Consider the following 13,184-nt stretch of genomic DNA (forward strand, 5'->3'; position numbering starts at 1 on the left):
AGAGGGAGAGGGAGAAGCAGATTCCCTGCTGAGCAGGGAGCCTGATGCGGGGCTCGATCCCAGGACCCTGGAATCATGACCTGAGCCAAAGGCAGATGCTTAACCAACTGAGCCACCCAGGCGCCCCAAGGTTAATAGATATTGATAGATTTTTTTTTTTTTAAGTATGGACTACAGGTGATAAAGGAAGAAAAAAGTACCATCAAATATAGAGGTCCACAAAAGATGTGGAACCTGCCTAAATGCAGGAGGATCTTCATTCCAAGTTATCAAAACTACAAAAATTAATTACCTTCAAATATGCTTAGATTTTCAGAGTAAAGAGAAGGTGCATTTCTGCTTAAGTTTGTCCTCTACACATAGATCACTGTTACTATTAATAAGATTCTTTTTTTTTTTAAAAGATTTTATTTATTTATTTGACAGAGAGAGACACAGCGAGAGAGGGAACACAAGCAGGGGGAGTGGGAGAGGGAGAAGCAGGCTTCCCGCGGAGCAGGGAGCCCGATGAGGGGCTCGATCCCAGGACCCTGAGATCATGACCTGAGCCGAAGGCAGACGCTTAACGACTGAGCCACCCAGGTGCCCCTATTAATAAGATTCTTGAGAGAAATATCTTTAAATATCTTTGAAAATAAAAGTTAATGGTGTGCCTGGGAGGCTTAGTCAGTTAGGCTTCTTACTCTTGATTTTGGCTCAGGTCATGATCTCATGGGTTGTGGGATTGAGCCCCACATCAGGCTTCTTGCTCAGTGCAGTCTTCTTGTCCATCTCCTCCCGCTCCCCCCTCAAATAAATAAATAAGTAAAATCTTAAAGAAAAAGAAAAGAAAGGTTAAGATGGTGGTTGCTAGGGGAGTAAAGTGGGTGGGGTAGGTGAAATAGGTAAAGGGATTAAGAGGTACAAACTTCTAGTTATAAATAAGTAAAGGGATGAAAACTACAGCATAGGGGGGACGCCTCAGCGACTCAGTCGGTTAACCGTCTGCCTTCGGCTCGGGTTATGATCCCAGGGTCCTGGGATTGAGCCTCATGTCTGGCTCCCTTGCTCAGTGGGGAACCTGCTTCTCCCTCTGTCTCTATTAATCTTTTGAGGTTTCACTGAAGTCCCATGAAGTTTTTGCCTAAGTGCTCATTCTATCAACATTTATATAAATACCTCTTGTGCTGTATTTGATTCTTCATTCTCTTTGTTCTCTGACTAGCCATATAGCTTATTGTTTGTCCCTTTCTAGATAGTAAACTTAAGAAAATTATGACCAAATTTTATACTGCTTTTCTGTTTGAATCCTCCCCCCAACCTCTGCCCCCCCCCCAAAAAAAAATAAAAAGAAAGAAAATCACTCCTGGCCCACTGCTGCCCAAATAAATCACCTGGATAAATAAATTATTCACTGGCCCTTAGAAAGGATGTTAGAAGTTTCATTTAACTCTTGTTGCCATTGTTTTCACTGTGCCCTTATGAGGTACCAGGCCTTCCAGGCACTGCAAGACAAAGATGGATACAGTATAGATCCTGGTCTTAAGATGCTTAATAGCCTGGTGGGGATATATTTATAAACAGAACCATGTAACAAGTGGTATACTGGTGTTACAAATGTTTTTCTGAGGTAGTATAAAGAAGGAAACCACAAATAGTTTCTAGAGAGAATCAAGGAAGGGTTTAGAGAGGAGGGGATATTTGAGTGTGGTCTTGAAAGATAAGTAGAATTTGAGGGGCTAGAAGAAAGTATTTTATGCAGATGAAAGACAGATGGACACGTTCATCATGTCCACTTGTTTAAGGAAGTAGGGTTTTTTCCTGATTGGTTTGAAATACAAGATTGTTCATCCCTGAAATTCACTTTTTTTTTTTTTTAAAGATTTTTTTTAAATTTATTTATTTGACAGAGAGAGAGAGAGCGAGAGAGGGAACACAAGCCGGGGGAGTGGGAGAGGGAGAAGCAGGCCTCCCACGGAGCAGGGAGCCCGATGCGGGCCTCTATCCCAGGACCCTGGGATCATGACCTGAGCCGAAGGCAGACGCTTAACGACTGAGCCACCCAGGTGCCCTCACATTGTTTTAATATCAAACTATTTTGTTAAAATCTCTGAGTGATAGTTTTCAGATGATGAAAAAAGAAGAGTAACTTTCAGAATGGAGAGCACTTATTAAAACACAGATGTCTTCTGTAAATAGAGTTGGAAAAATACTGTCAGTGTGTTCTTTGTGTATAAATGTCTCTTTTAACTTATCCATGCAGGATCTGAAAAGGAAAGCCACTTCTCTTTCTTCAATCACGAGGTACATGACAACAGAATCATTGAGGCACTAGGAAGAGAGATGGGTTCCAAATCTCACTAAGTGATCTAGAAGAGAGGAGAGACAGCCAGTGTTCTGCCTGTTTTTCTGACCAGAGTTCCTGTGGCTCTCAGTGTTTTGCTTCCTCCTTTCCCTTCTGTCTGGCCACTCTGAAACATTGTTTCTTTGAATTCTAAGATAAAATGTGATGTTTGTCCTGTATTAAATATGCTAAACTTCTAGGGCTATTGTCATTTGAAGGAATTTCTTGAGATTGAAAAGTTAAGTAGGTTGTCATTTTCTCTTGAAACTTCCACTTGGTAAATTACAACATGCTGAAAGAATACTCACAGTCCATAGGTTGATGAAATTTTTTGCATAGCAAGTCCCTGTTGTGCAAGATCTGATATGATTTTTTTTTTTTTTTAAGAGAGGGAGAGGGTCAGGAGAGGGAGAGAGAATCTGAGAATCCCAAGTGGGCTCGATCTCATGACCCTGAGATCATGACCTGAGCTGAAATCAACAGTTGGACACTTAACCAACTGAGCCACCCAGGCACCCCTGAAATGATTTTTTTTTTTTTAATTTTATTTGGGTGCCTGGGTGGCTCAGTCAGTTAAGCAACTGCCTTCAGCTCAGGTCATGATCCTGGAGTCCCAGAATCGAGTCCCGTTTCGGGCTCCCTGATTGGCGGGAAGTCTGCTTCTCCCTCTGACCCTTCCCCCTCTCATGCTCTCTCTCTCTCAAATACAATATTTTATTTATTTATTTGTCAGAGAGAGAGAGAGAGCATGAGGAGGGGGAGTGGCAGGCAGAGGCAAAGGAGGTGCCTAACTGACTGAGCCACCCAGGCACCCCTGAAATGATTTTTTTTAACCAGAAAGTAATGAGGTCCTTGGTACTTAGTAATTTTTCTACTGCCTTATTCATAATTTCTTGGTAGCAAAACACATTTCAGTAAATAATTGAGCTTCTTTTGGGTAAGACAAAATATTTTCTCTGGTAATCTCATTTTGCTGCTACTGAGGCATTTAGAGGGTGAAAACATAGTTAATTTTCTTGCAAGTAAAGTATTACAGTTTTGAAACCTGTGGAGTATGCATTGAAATTATAAAACAATATATATATATTTTATTTTATTTTTTTTTTTTTTTATTTTTTAAAGATTTTATTTATTTATTTGAGAGAGAGAGAATGAGAGAGAGAGAGCACATGAGAGGGGGGAGGGTCAGAGGGAGGAGCAGACTCCCTGCAGAGCAGGGAGCCCGATGCGGGACTCGATCCCGGGACTCCAGGATCATGACCTGAGCCGAAGGCAGTTGCTTAACCAACTGAGCCACCCAGGCGCCCTATATATATATTTTAAAGATTTTTATTTATTTATTTCAGAGGGAGAGAGAGAGAGAGCACAAGCAGGGGGAGTGGGCGAGGGAGAAGCAGGCTTCCTGCTGAGCAGGGAGCCCGATGTGGGGCTCGAGCCCAGGACCCTGGGATCATGACATGAGTCGAAGGCAGATGCTTAATGGCTGAGCCACCCAGGCGCCCCTAAAACAATATTTTTACATGTAAAATAGACTGACTTCTATAGAGGATGAATGTTCTAAGAGTCGATTTTCCTCTGTGTGTGTGGATAATAGTTTGAATGGTGTGGCCCATGCTTTTGTGTCTGACTTGAGTATGTTTAAATGATTATAAGATAATTTGGCTTGACTTACAATAATATTAGCTCTAAAAGTTTCACTGACTTCTTTCTATATTTAATATGCAGTGCTTTTTTTCATATATATGTATATATATGTGTGTATATGGGGGAGATTTTGAGCATGGTGGCTTTATTATCCTATAAAGATAGTTTTATAATCCCTTAAGTGTTATATAAGGCTTATGCATGTATCTTTTCTGTGCACACTTAAAATTCCACAAAGAGGACTGTTAGTGTCCTAAGACTCGGCAATATTGGCCATAAGGAACCATCCTAATAAATTTCCCCCATTTTTTTCTAAGGTATTAAAAGAAAAGATGTCATTTATTGAGGTGTAATTAACAATGTTTTTCTGGCCGGCTTGATGTGAAACAGTTTTGGTCTTGGATGGAATAAATCCATCTTCATTAATGGAAGTGAGACCCTAATGTGATCAGTTTATAGAAAAACATCCCTAATAATATCTATTTTATCTAAACTGTCACTAAAACATCTTGGCATGTTTACATGTGTGGAGACTTTGACCTCATATTTAACTGCTGCCCTTGAACCTCTTTTCTTGTTCTGTTTTATTTTCTAGGTGCGCCACCGAGCTTCTGGCCAGGTGATGGCTCTTAAGATGAACACATTGAGCAGTAACCGGGCAAACATGCTGAAAGAAGTTCAGCTCATGAATAGACTCTCCCATCCCAACATCCTTAGGTAATGGCTTTTCCTTCCTTCTGGGGATCAGCGAGAAAGCTTAAACATTGTTGGAGTCTTGTTAGAATAGCATTAACAGCTAAAAAGAGGGATTCACAATTTCGTGCTTACTCTATCTTGCTGGGGTTTAGTGTGCTGTAGGTCTTTTTCTACATATCAAGACTTAATTTTCTGGTAATTACCTGCATTTAATAAAGCAACTTCTTTCTGTCTCTCAGATTGCTTTACTCTTAGTAGCAGCTCGTTAGAACAGTTGTTTCTTATTAAATTAGAATTAGTAATTTATCAAAGAGAAAAGATTTTAGTCTTTATGTGGTTATTTAATTTTCTTAATTGCTTTATGAGGAATAGTAATTAAATCAGTGAATGAAAATAAAAGTATGCCCCCAGGCTATCTACCCTTAACTTTTAGCACTTACTTGAGAAGACATAGTTTACCTATTTATTTATTCTTTAAGATTTTATTCATTTATCTGAGAGAAAGCACGCGTGTATGCGTGTGCGCGCGCGAGAGCGTGCGTGTGCGTGCGCTGCATGAAACAGGGGAGGGGCAGAGGGAAAGGGACAAGCAAATTCCATGCTGAGCAGGGAGCCAGACATGGGGCTTGATCCCACGACCCTGAGGTCATGACCTGAGCCGAAATCAGACACTTAACCTACTGAGCCACCCAGGTGTCCCTAGTTTACCTTTTTAGAGTAGAATTAGTTTTATATATAATATGGTTATATAATCATCACTTTCTAGTAATCAGAATCTGAACTTTTCTCACTTGAATTATCTTGTTTTTTTTTAGTGAGGTGACTGTATTTCCAAATGAAACCAATTAAGACTATTTGAGTCAATACATATTTAAGTAGGGTTTATGTGTAAGACACTTTAAAAAGTTAAAAGTGCTATTTACTTAGGGTCATTTATTGTTAATATTTATATTGGACTAGAGAGAAACCATACAGCTTAACTAAGACTTACATGTTTGGTCAGTGATAGTAAATTATGGAATTAGATTATACTGCTTACTTGAAACTTTCTACCTTTATACAAAATTGTTGCCTTCGTAGTCTACTACAAAAATGTTCAGCCAGTATTTTTATTATGATGACTTTCTTCCCAATGCATAAATCAGATTAGCACATTTTTTTGAGCATTTAATATAAGCCTGGTGATTTGTCAGATACCAGAAAGGTATAAAGACATATATAAAATGGAATGTCTGCTAGTAGGAAGGAGTTTGCACTCTTAACTGGGGATCTGGGACTTACATACATGAAAAGAGAACTGATAAAATCAGCTAGGACCCCACCACTAGGGGAGAATAAACTCTATGAGCTATAAAATTTCAAAGGAGTAAGAGATTACATTAGCTTGGCAGAGTCAGGGAAGCTTTTTTGGAGGAGGTTGACTTGAACTAGAACTTGAATTTTATTTTATTTTTTAAAGATTTTATGTATTTATTTGAGAGAGAGAGTGAGAGAAAGAGCAGGAGCAGGGGGAGGGGCAGAGGAAGAGGGAGAAGCAGACTCCCCATTGAGCAGGGAGTCCCATGCGGGGCTTGATCCCAGGACCCTGAGATCATGACCTGAGCTGAAGGCAGCACTTAACCAACTGAGCCACTCAGGTGCCCCATAACTTGAATTTTAATAGGATTTTAGAAGAGAGGGAAGGAAGTCTGAAAAAAAAGAAGCAAAACAGTAATAAAGCACAGAGGTAAAAGTGCAAAGCTTTTTGAGGAATCAGTGAATAAAAACCCATTTGGCTAATAATAACAATAATGAGAAAACCACATTTATTGAAGGCTTGTATGCTGGATCTTTACCTATTTAAAGATTTAATCTTGGGGCGCCTGTGTGGCTCAGTTTGTTAAGCATCTGCCTTCGGCTCAGGTCATGATACCAGGGTCCTGGGATCAAGCCCCACATGGAGCTCCCTGCTCAATGGGGAGTCTACTTCTCCCTCTTCCTCTGCCCCTCCTCCTGCTCCTGCTCTTTCTCTCTCTCAAATGAATAAATAAAATCTTAAAAAGATTTTAAAAAAGATTTTAATCTTCATAACTAATCACCATTGAAGGAACTGAGGCTAAGACATTATGTGTTGGTCAAGATATGTGACTCTGAGGTCTGGGCTCTTTCTACCATGCTTCTCCTAGAAGAACTGAGGATTTGATAGCATAGTATTGGTAGATAAAGGTGGAAACGTAATGCAGTTATGCAGGAATGGCTTTCATAAAGCCAAAAAGAGTATATTTTATGCTCTGTGTATTGGATTCTGAGCAGGGACTAGCATGATAGTGGGTAACGGATGGAAAATGCAGGTTTAATGTTGGGAGGTTCATGGCTAAGAGATCAGTTAGGGGGCCTCTATAATGTTTGAGAATGAGATGGATGAGTCTTGATTTGATATTCTGCTTAAGAATTTTTAAGCTGATTGTATTTTCATCTTGCTTAAAAATAATATTTTTATTATTTTTGATATTTTTATAAAAGTGATACATATTCATTGTGGAACATTTAGAAAACAGAGTTAACAAAATAAGAGACTAAATAAGAAAACTAAAATTGCCCTTTATTTCAGTGCGGAGGGATCAAACTATCAGTAACATTGGATATATTTCTTGACAGTCTTTTTTATTTCACTATTTTTCTTACTCTCTTTACCATGAACTTGACTGGTGAATACATGAGAAGAATGACTTTAAATAAAATTTTATTCTATCACGGCAAAAATTCTAAATACAGTTTTTATGTAATGGAAGTGGAATAGTATAGTATAATGGTTAAAAATGAAGGCTCTAGGGGCACCTGGGTGGCTCAGTTGGTTAAGTGTCTGACTTCAGCTCAGGTCATGATTTCAGGGTCCTGGGATTGAGCCCTGGAGTCCAGGATTCCAGCTCTGCAGTTCTGCACTCAGTGGGGAGTCTGCTTCTCCTGCTCCCTCTGCCCCGCCTCATGCACACGCATTCTCTCTCTCAAATGAATGAATAAATAAATAAATAAATAAATAAATAAATAAATAAATAAAATCTTAAAAAAAAAAATGAAGGCTCTAGATTCTAGATCAAGCTGCCTATATTCAGATCCTGGGTCTTAGGCAAGTTACTTAACCTGTCTGAGTCTTAGTTTTCCCATCTATAAAATGAGAGTAATGATAGTAAATACATCATAGAGTCGTTATTGAGGGTTAATTAAATTAGTACCTATAAAACACCTAGTATAGTATCTGGCTTATGTGAAGTGCCCAGTAAATGTTAGCTACTATTATTAGTTTCTTTTTCTCTGGCTAGGTTTTTTTTTTTTTTTATGGCCCATGGAAACCTGTCTTTTGTCACCAACCATTTGTCGAGTGCTGCTGTTTTTAATACATTCAAAGGTTTTCTGCTTGAGTGATTTGTTGAATAGAACTTTCTGCAGTGATGGGAATGTTCTTTATCTGTGCTGTCCAATAGCCACACGTGGCTAATGAGCATTGAAATGTGGCTAGTTGGAACAAGGAACTGAAGTTTTTTATTTGATTAAACTGCCACATGAAGCTACTGGCTACTATACTGGAAAATACTGGGCTAGAGTCCCTCTAGGTCTTTGCTCTTGTTTTGCTTAATATATATGTCCAGCCTAGGAACATGGTGTGATGAGACCAGTGTTACCATTCCTATTCTGATGTCCCTTTGATCTATTAACTTAGCCTATCTCTTTTTGGTTTCACTACTCAGGAATGACATACCCCTCCCTTTTAACTTTCAACAAGTATTTTTCTTTGCTTTCAGCTAAGTTTTCTGATATATAAAAGTGTTAACTCTGTCTTCATCTTGGCAGTAAGCCAGCAAATGAGATACTGCATAAAAGCCTATGGATCTGTTATAATCCATAGAAAGTACATAGTACATGAAAAATATTATAATTATTGTTAATAATTGGTTGGTTTGCACTGTGATGATGACTCTTTGTTCTGCATAAACCGTCTGTCTCAAATATACTGTGGTTAAAAGCCTGGAGATGGGGTGCCTGGGTGGCTCAGTTGGTTAAGCGACTGCCTTCGGCTCAGGTCATGATCCTGGAGTCCTGGGATCGAGTCCCGCATCGGGCTCCCTGCTCTGCAGGGAGTCTGCTCCTCCCTCTGACCCTCCCCCCTCTCATGTGCTCTCTCTCTCATCCTCTCTCTCTCTCAAATAAATAAATAAATAAAATCTTTAAAAAAAAAAAAAAAGCCTGGAGATGACTTTTTAAAAAGAAGCTTCTAAATTCTACCTCTGAAACTAATAATATGGTATATGTTAATTAAATTGAATTTAAATAAAAAATTAATTTAAAAAAGCTTCTAATTGTTCATATCTTTCATGTCTTTGTGTCTTCAGTTTTATTGTATGTGTTGAACACAACAAAAGGAAATTATCCTACCAGTGGCCTAGAGGAAGCAGTCTTCTTGGCTTTCATTATTCAGAGGAGTACTAACTATAGCAGTAAAAACATTTATTATACTTCCTTAGGGGACCTTAAATATGAAACTAAGCATAACTGTGTTCCAGTCTCAAAATACTTAGAATTTTTATTTCATATATGCTTTCTGGTCTTAGAAATTTACTATTAATACTTTATGTTTCTGTAATTAAAATTTTTTTGTTACTACAAAAAAGGCTAGTCTGCTTTCAAGCTGTGACACAGGCTCTCTTTTATAGGTACAGAAGCTGGGGCAGAAATATGAACTAAGATTTTCCCTCAAATTGAGATTATTAGATTTAAATTGGGAAAAATCCTTCTCTCAGAACCCTAGGTTTTTCATAGACATGCCTCCTTAGAGGCTGACCCCTGGGGGGCAGGGGTATTGCTGAGCGGAGGAGGCTTTTGGTTCCCCACTCTGCTTCAGCCAGCCAGAGCAGCTCTACTTTTTATCTGTTTTATGTTAAACTTCTGTGTAAGAATTTTGAAGAAAGGGTCTCCTGCTTGAAAACGAAGACTGGGTGGAAAATCACTGCATTGGTGATTTGGAAAGTCTACTTGGGAAAGACGGCTATCTGCATGACCTGCCAGATGGTAGGCATCTAATCCTCTGGGCATGCTTTGGTCCTCTCCTGGCACAGCTGTTTTGTGCCCAGCAGGAGTTAGTGAGCTGAACTTTTGCAGTTTTATTTCTCTTTTCTTGACCCCAACCTCCCTACTTCCTCTTTTTCCTTTTATCTTTCTCCCTCCTAAGATTTCTAGTTGGAAGGAAAAGAATGGGCCTGGTAAGTCATAGAGGCAGTAGGTGTGTATATGTTTTTTTTTTTTTTTTAATACATGGATACGGTTAAGATTGGTTCTGTTATCATCAGTTGCTCTAAGTTATCAGTTAAAACAAGGAACAATAAAGTACTTTGTTGACTGCATGGACTGATCGTTTGGGCCTCTTGTGAATAAGGTTGTTTATGCCAGGAAGTCTTATGCTCAAGATTTGTAATCCAATTCCATGCCCTGCTCACTTCCACTCCCCAATGGTCTTTCTGAGGGACCTGCACCAAGATTCATTCTCATACCTCTTTGTTATTCTTCATGCCATGAGAAATTTAATATTTCTTTTAGATTCCTTGTTCATATTCTCATGCTTCTTTTTTTTTAGGCTACATTCTGAATTTATTTTCCTGTCTACTAACTTTTGTTCAGAATTGTTTTAGCTCCCGTTTAAAAGCCATTTGTAACAATGTGGTTGCCATTTTGTTAAAATGGAGAATATGCTTTCAATTCACCAAATATTTACTTGGAACTACTCAGTCCAGGCCTGTGCTGCAATGTCATGGTGAATAAAAGGGAAGTAGAACACTGTTGTCTCCCAGTCTCCTTGGGAAATAAACTGTACATCTAGGAAACAGACTAGTATCAGCTAATACTATGAGGGGCACCTGGATGGCTCAGTCGTTAGGCGTCTGCCTTTGGCTCGGGTCATGATCCCAGGGTCCTGGGATCAAGCCCCGCATCGGGCTCCCTGCTCATCGGGAAGCATGCTGCTTCTTCTCCCACTCCCCCTGCTTGTGTTCCCTCTCTCGCTGTCTCTCTCTGTCAAATAAATAAATAAAATCTTTAAAAAATATAATACTATGAGGATATGGCAGGATGTTTTCCCAGTCTCAGCTGTTAAGATAGCTATCTTTCCTGTGGTATATATATACAATGGAATATTATGCAGCCATCAAAAGGAATGAGATCTTGCCATTTGCAACGACGTGGATGGAACTGGAGGGTATTATGCTGAGCGAAATAAGTCAAACAGAGAAAGACATGTATCATATGACCTCACTGATATGAGGAATTCTTAATCTCAGATCTGTACCTCTGAAACAAATAATGCAATATATGTTAAGAAAGAAAAAAAGAAGAAGAAGAATGTAGCAGGAGGGGAAGAACAAAGGGGGGGAAATTGGAGGGGGAGAAGAACCATGAGAGACGATGGACTCTGAAAAACAAACTGAGGGTTCTAGAGGGGAGGGGGGTGGGAGGATGGGTTCGCCTGGTGATGGGTATTGAGGAGGGCACGTTCTGCATGGAGCACTGGGTGTTATGCACAAACAATGAATCATGGAACACTATATCTAAAACTAATGATGTAATGTATGGGGATTAACATAACAATAAAAAAATTTAAAAAAAAAAGAAGATAGAAAAAAAAGAGAGAGGCAAACCATAAAAAAAAAAAAAAAAAGATAGCTATCTTTCCAATTACCATTCTGAAAATCCTGAAGCCATCTTTAGTTATTCCTATTCCTTTCTTTTAAAGATTTTATTTATTTATTTGAGACAGAGAGAGAGAGAAAGAGAGGGGCAGAAGCAGGCTCCCCGCTGAGCAGGGAACCCAATGCAGGGCTCGATGCAGGGCTTGATCCCAGGCCCTGGGATCATAACCTGAGCCAAAGGCAGCAGTTTAACTGACTGAGCCATCCAGGCACCCCTACTTATTCCTTTTATTCCTTGCTTCTAATCAGAAGATAAGCGCTTGATTCTAAATCTTCAAAGACTTTTGCATCTGTTCTTTCCTTTATACATTTGTTGGTTCAGCCCTCTTGAATTTTGCCTGGAGTGAATTATTTTCCCTATCTTTTTGCCCCCCTTGTCTCTCTTCCTGATACACAACTCTAATTGTGTAGTTTATTTCTTGTAAACCTTTTATTTCAGAATTGAGTTGAAAATCCTTTAGACTGACAGTTAAGGTCTGATCTGTTTTTCTAGCTCTATCTTCCACTATTCCTTATATGCACTTAACACAACTCCATGATTTCCTAATTCTGTTCTCTTGGACAAGTTATTTGACCTCTGGGCTTTGTTTTTTTTCCTTCGTTAAACTAGGGGAATGGACCAGATCAGTGGTTAGAAATCCACGGTGAATTAATGTTGAATAATTTGTAAAAGATCAGGTTTAAAAAATATATTATCTCAGGTGTGTGTATATTTTCTCAGGTGGCCATGCACACACACACACACACGTGGTCTAGAATAAATGGGACGCATTTAAAAATGCTGGATTAAAATGGATCTTTCTGATTTTATCATTGCAATTCTAGTGAGTAACTAGGTGGAAGAGTCTCGCTATAGCCCTCAAAGCAAATTATATAACACTAGCATGTTGGTAAAGAGGTCTTAACATTTTTTTCTCTTCTCTTTGCCAAGGTAGAAGGTCTAATGACTTAGGACTGTGTTTAAGTTCTAATTTCATATAACTAGAAAAATTTTGTAAAATAAAATATGGAAAAAGCTTCAGTAATATTTATGTCATTGTCTGTGGGTAGTAAAGTAGTACAACCCCAGAAAGGTGATTTTTTTAAAAATTTATTTTTATTGAGATAAAACTGAGATATAAGAGAAGATGATTTTTAATGTAAACAATGGCTACCATTTATTGAGCACCTATTATGGACCGCTATTGATTATTTTTCCACCCCACCCCCATTTTTTCCTCTCTAGACTTCTCCCATCTCAGCAAATGGAATTGCCATTACTACTATTATTACTTAGGTTACAAACCTAGAAATCATCCTTAATATCTTTCCCTTATACCTTCTGTCAAACCATCAAGTGGTTGTACACCTGAAACTAATGTAACACTGTATGTTAACTATACCAGAATTAAAATGAAAAACTTAGAGAATCTTAGGTAAAATTAATATTCAGGAGAAACAAATCAAGTCTTGGCATTTATATTATTATGACTGATTATAATCACCACTAGGCCAAAAAATGTATTATAATTACATTTTATTTCTTGCATAATTTTTTGTGTTTGGCCTAATTTTTCATTTGCTTAGTTATTATATGCCCACCACTAATTCTTCCCAAAGCTTCAGACAGAACTGTAAAATTCTTCTGAATATGCATTTCCACTCTGCCAGACACATCTGGAAATCTAAAAATTCTTTCCTCAAACATCCTTCCCTCAACATCTCTCCTGGAGCTCTTGATCCTTCTGTTCTAGTTTGGACTGCTTATTCTCTAGACTGTTGCCCAGGAGTCACCCTGGGACTTGCTATCATCTTTTTTTAAAGATTTT

General features: G+C 38.6%; 1 protein-coding gene across 2 annotated transcripts in view; it reads left to right on the plus strand.

Annotated features, from left to right (window-relative positions):
• The window catches only part of TESK2 (testis associated actin remodelling kinase 2), a 147,783-nt gene that overhangs the window by 70,137 nt on the left and 64,462 nt on the right, over positions 1-13,184 (plus strand). For both annotated transcript variants that reach the window (XM_032430158.1, XM_032430168.1), the window contains one exon: positions 4,563-4,684. In XM_032430158.1, the coding sequence (XP_032286049.1) occupies positions 4,563-4,684 (122 nt within the window). The remainder of the gene's footprint in view (positions 1-4,562; positions 4,685-13,184) is intronic.

The sequence above is a fragment of the Phoca vitulina genome, unplaced genomic scaffold, assembly GCF_004348235.1.
Source record: "Phoca vitulina isolate PV1807 unplaced genomic scaffold, GSC_HSeal_1.0 scaffold2, whole genome shotgun sequence".
Lineage (NCBI taxonomy): Eukaryota > Metazoa > Chordata > Mammalia > Carnivora > Phocidae > Phoca > Phoca vitulina.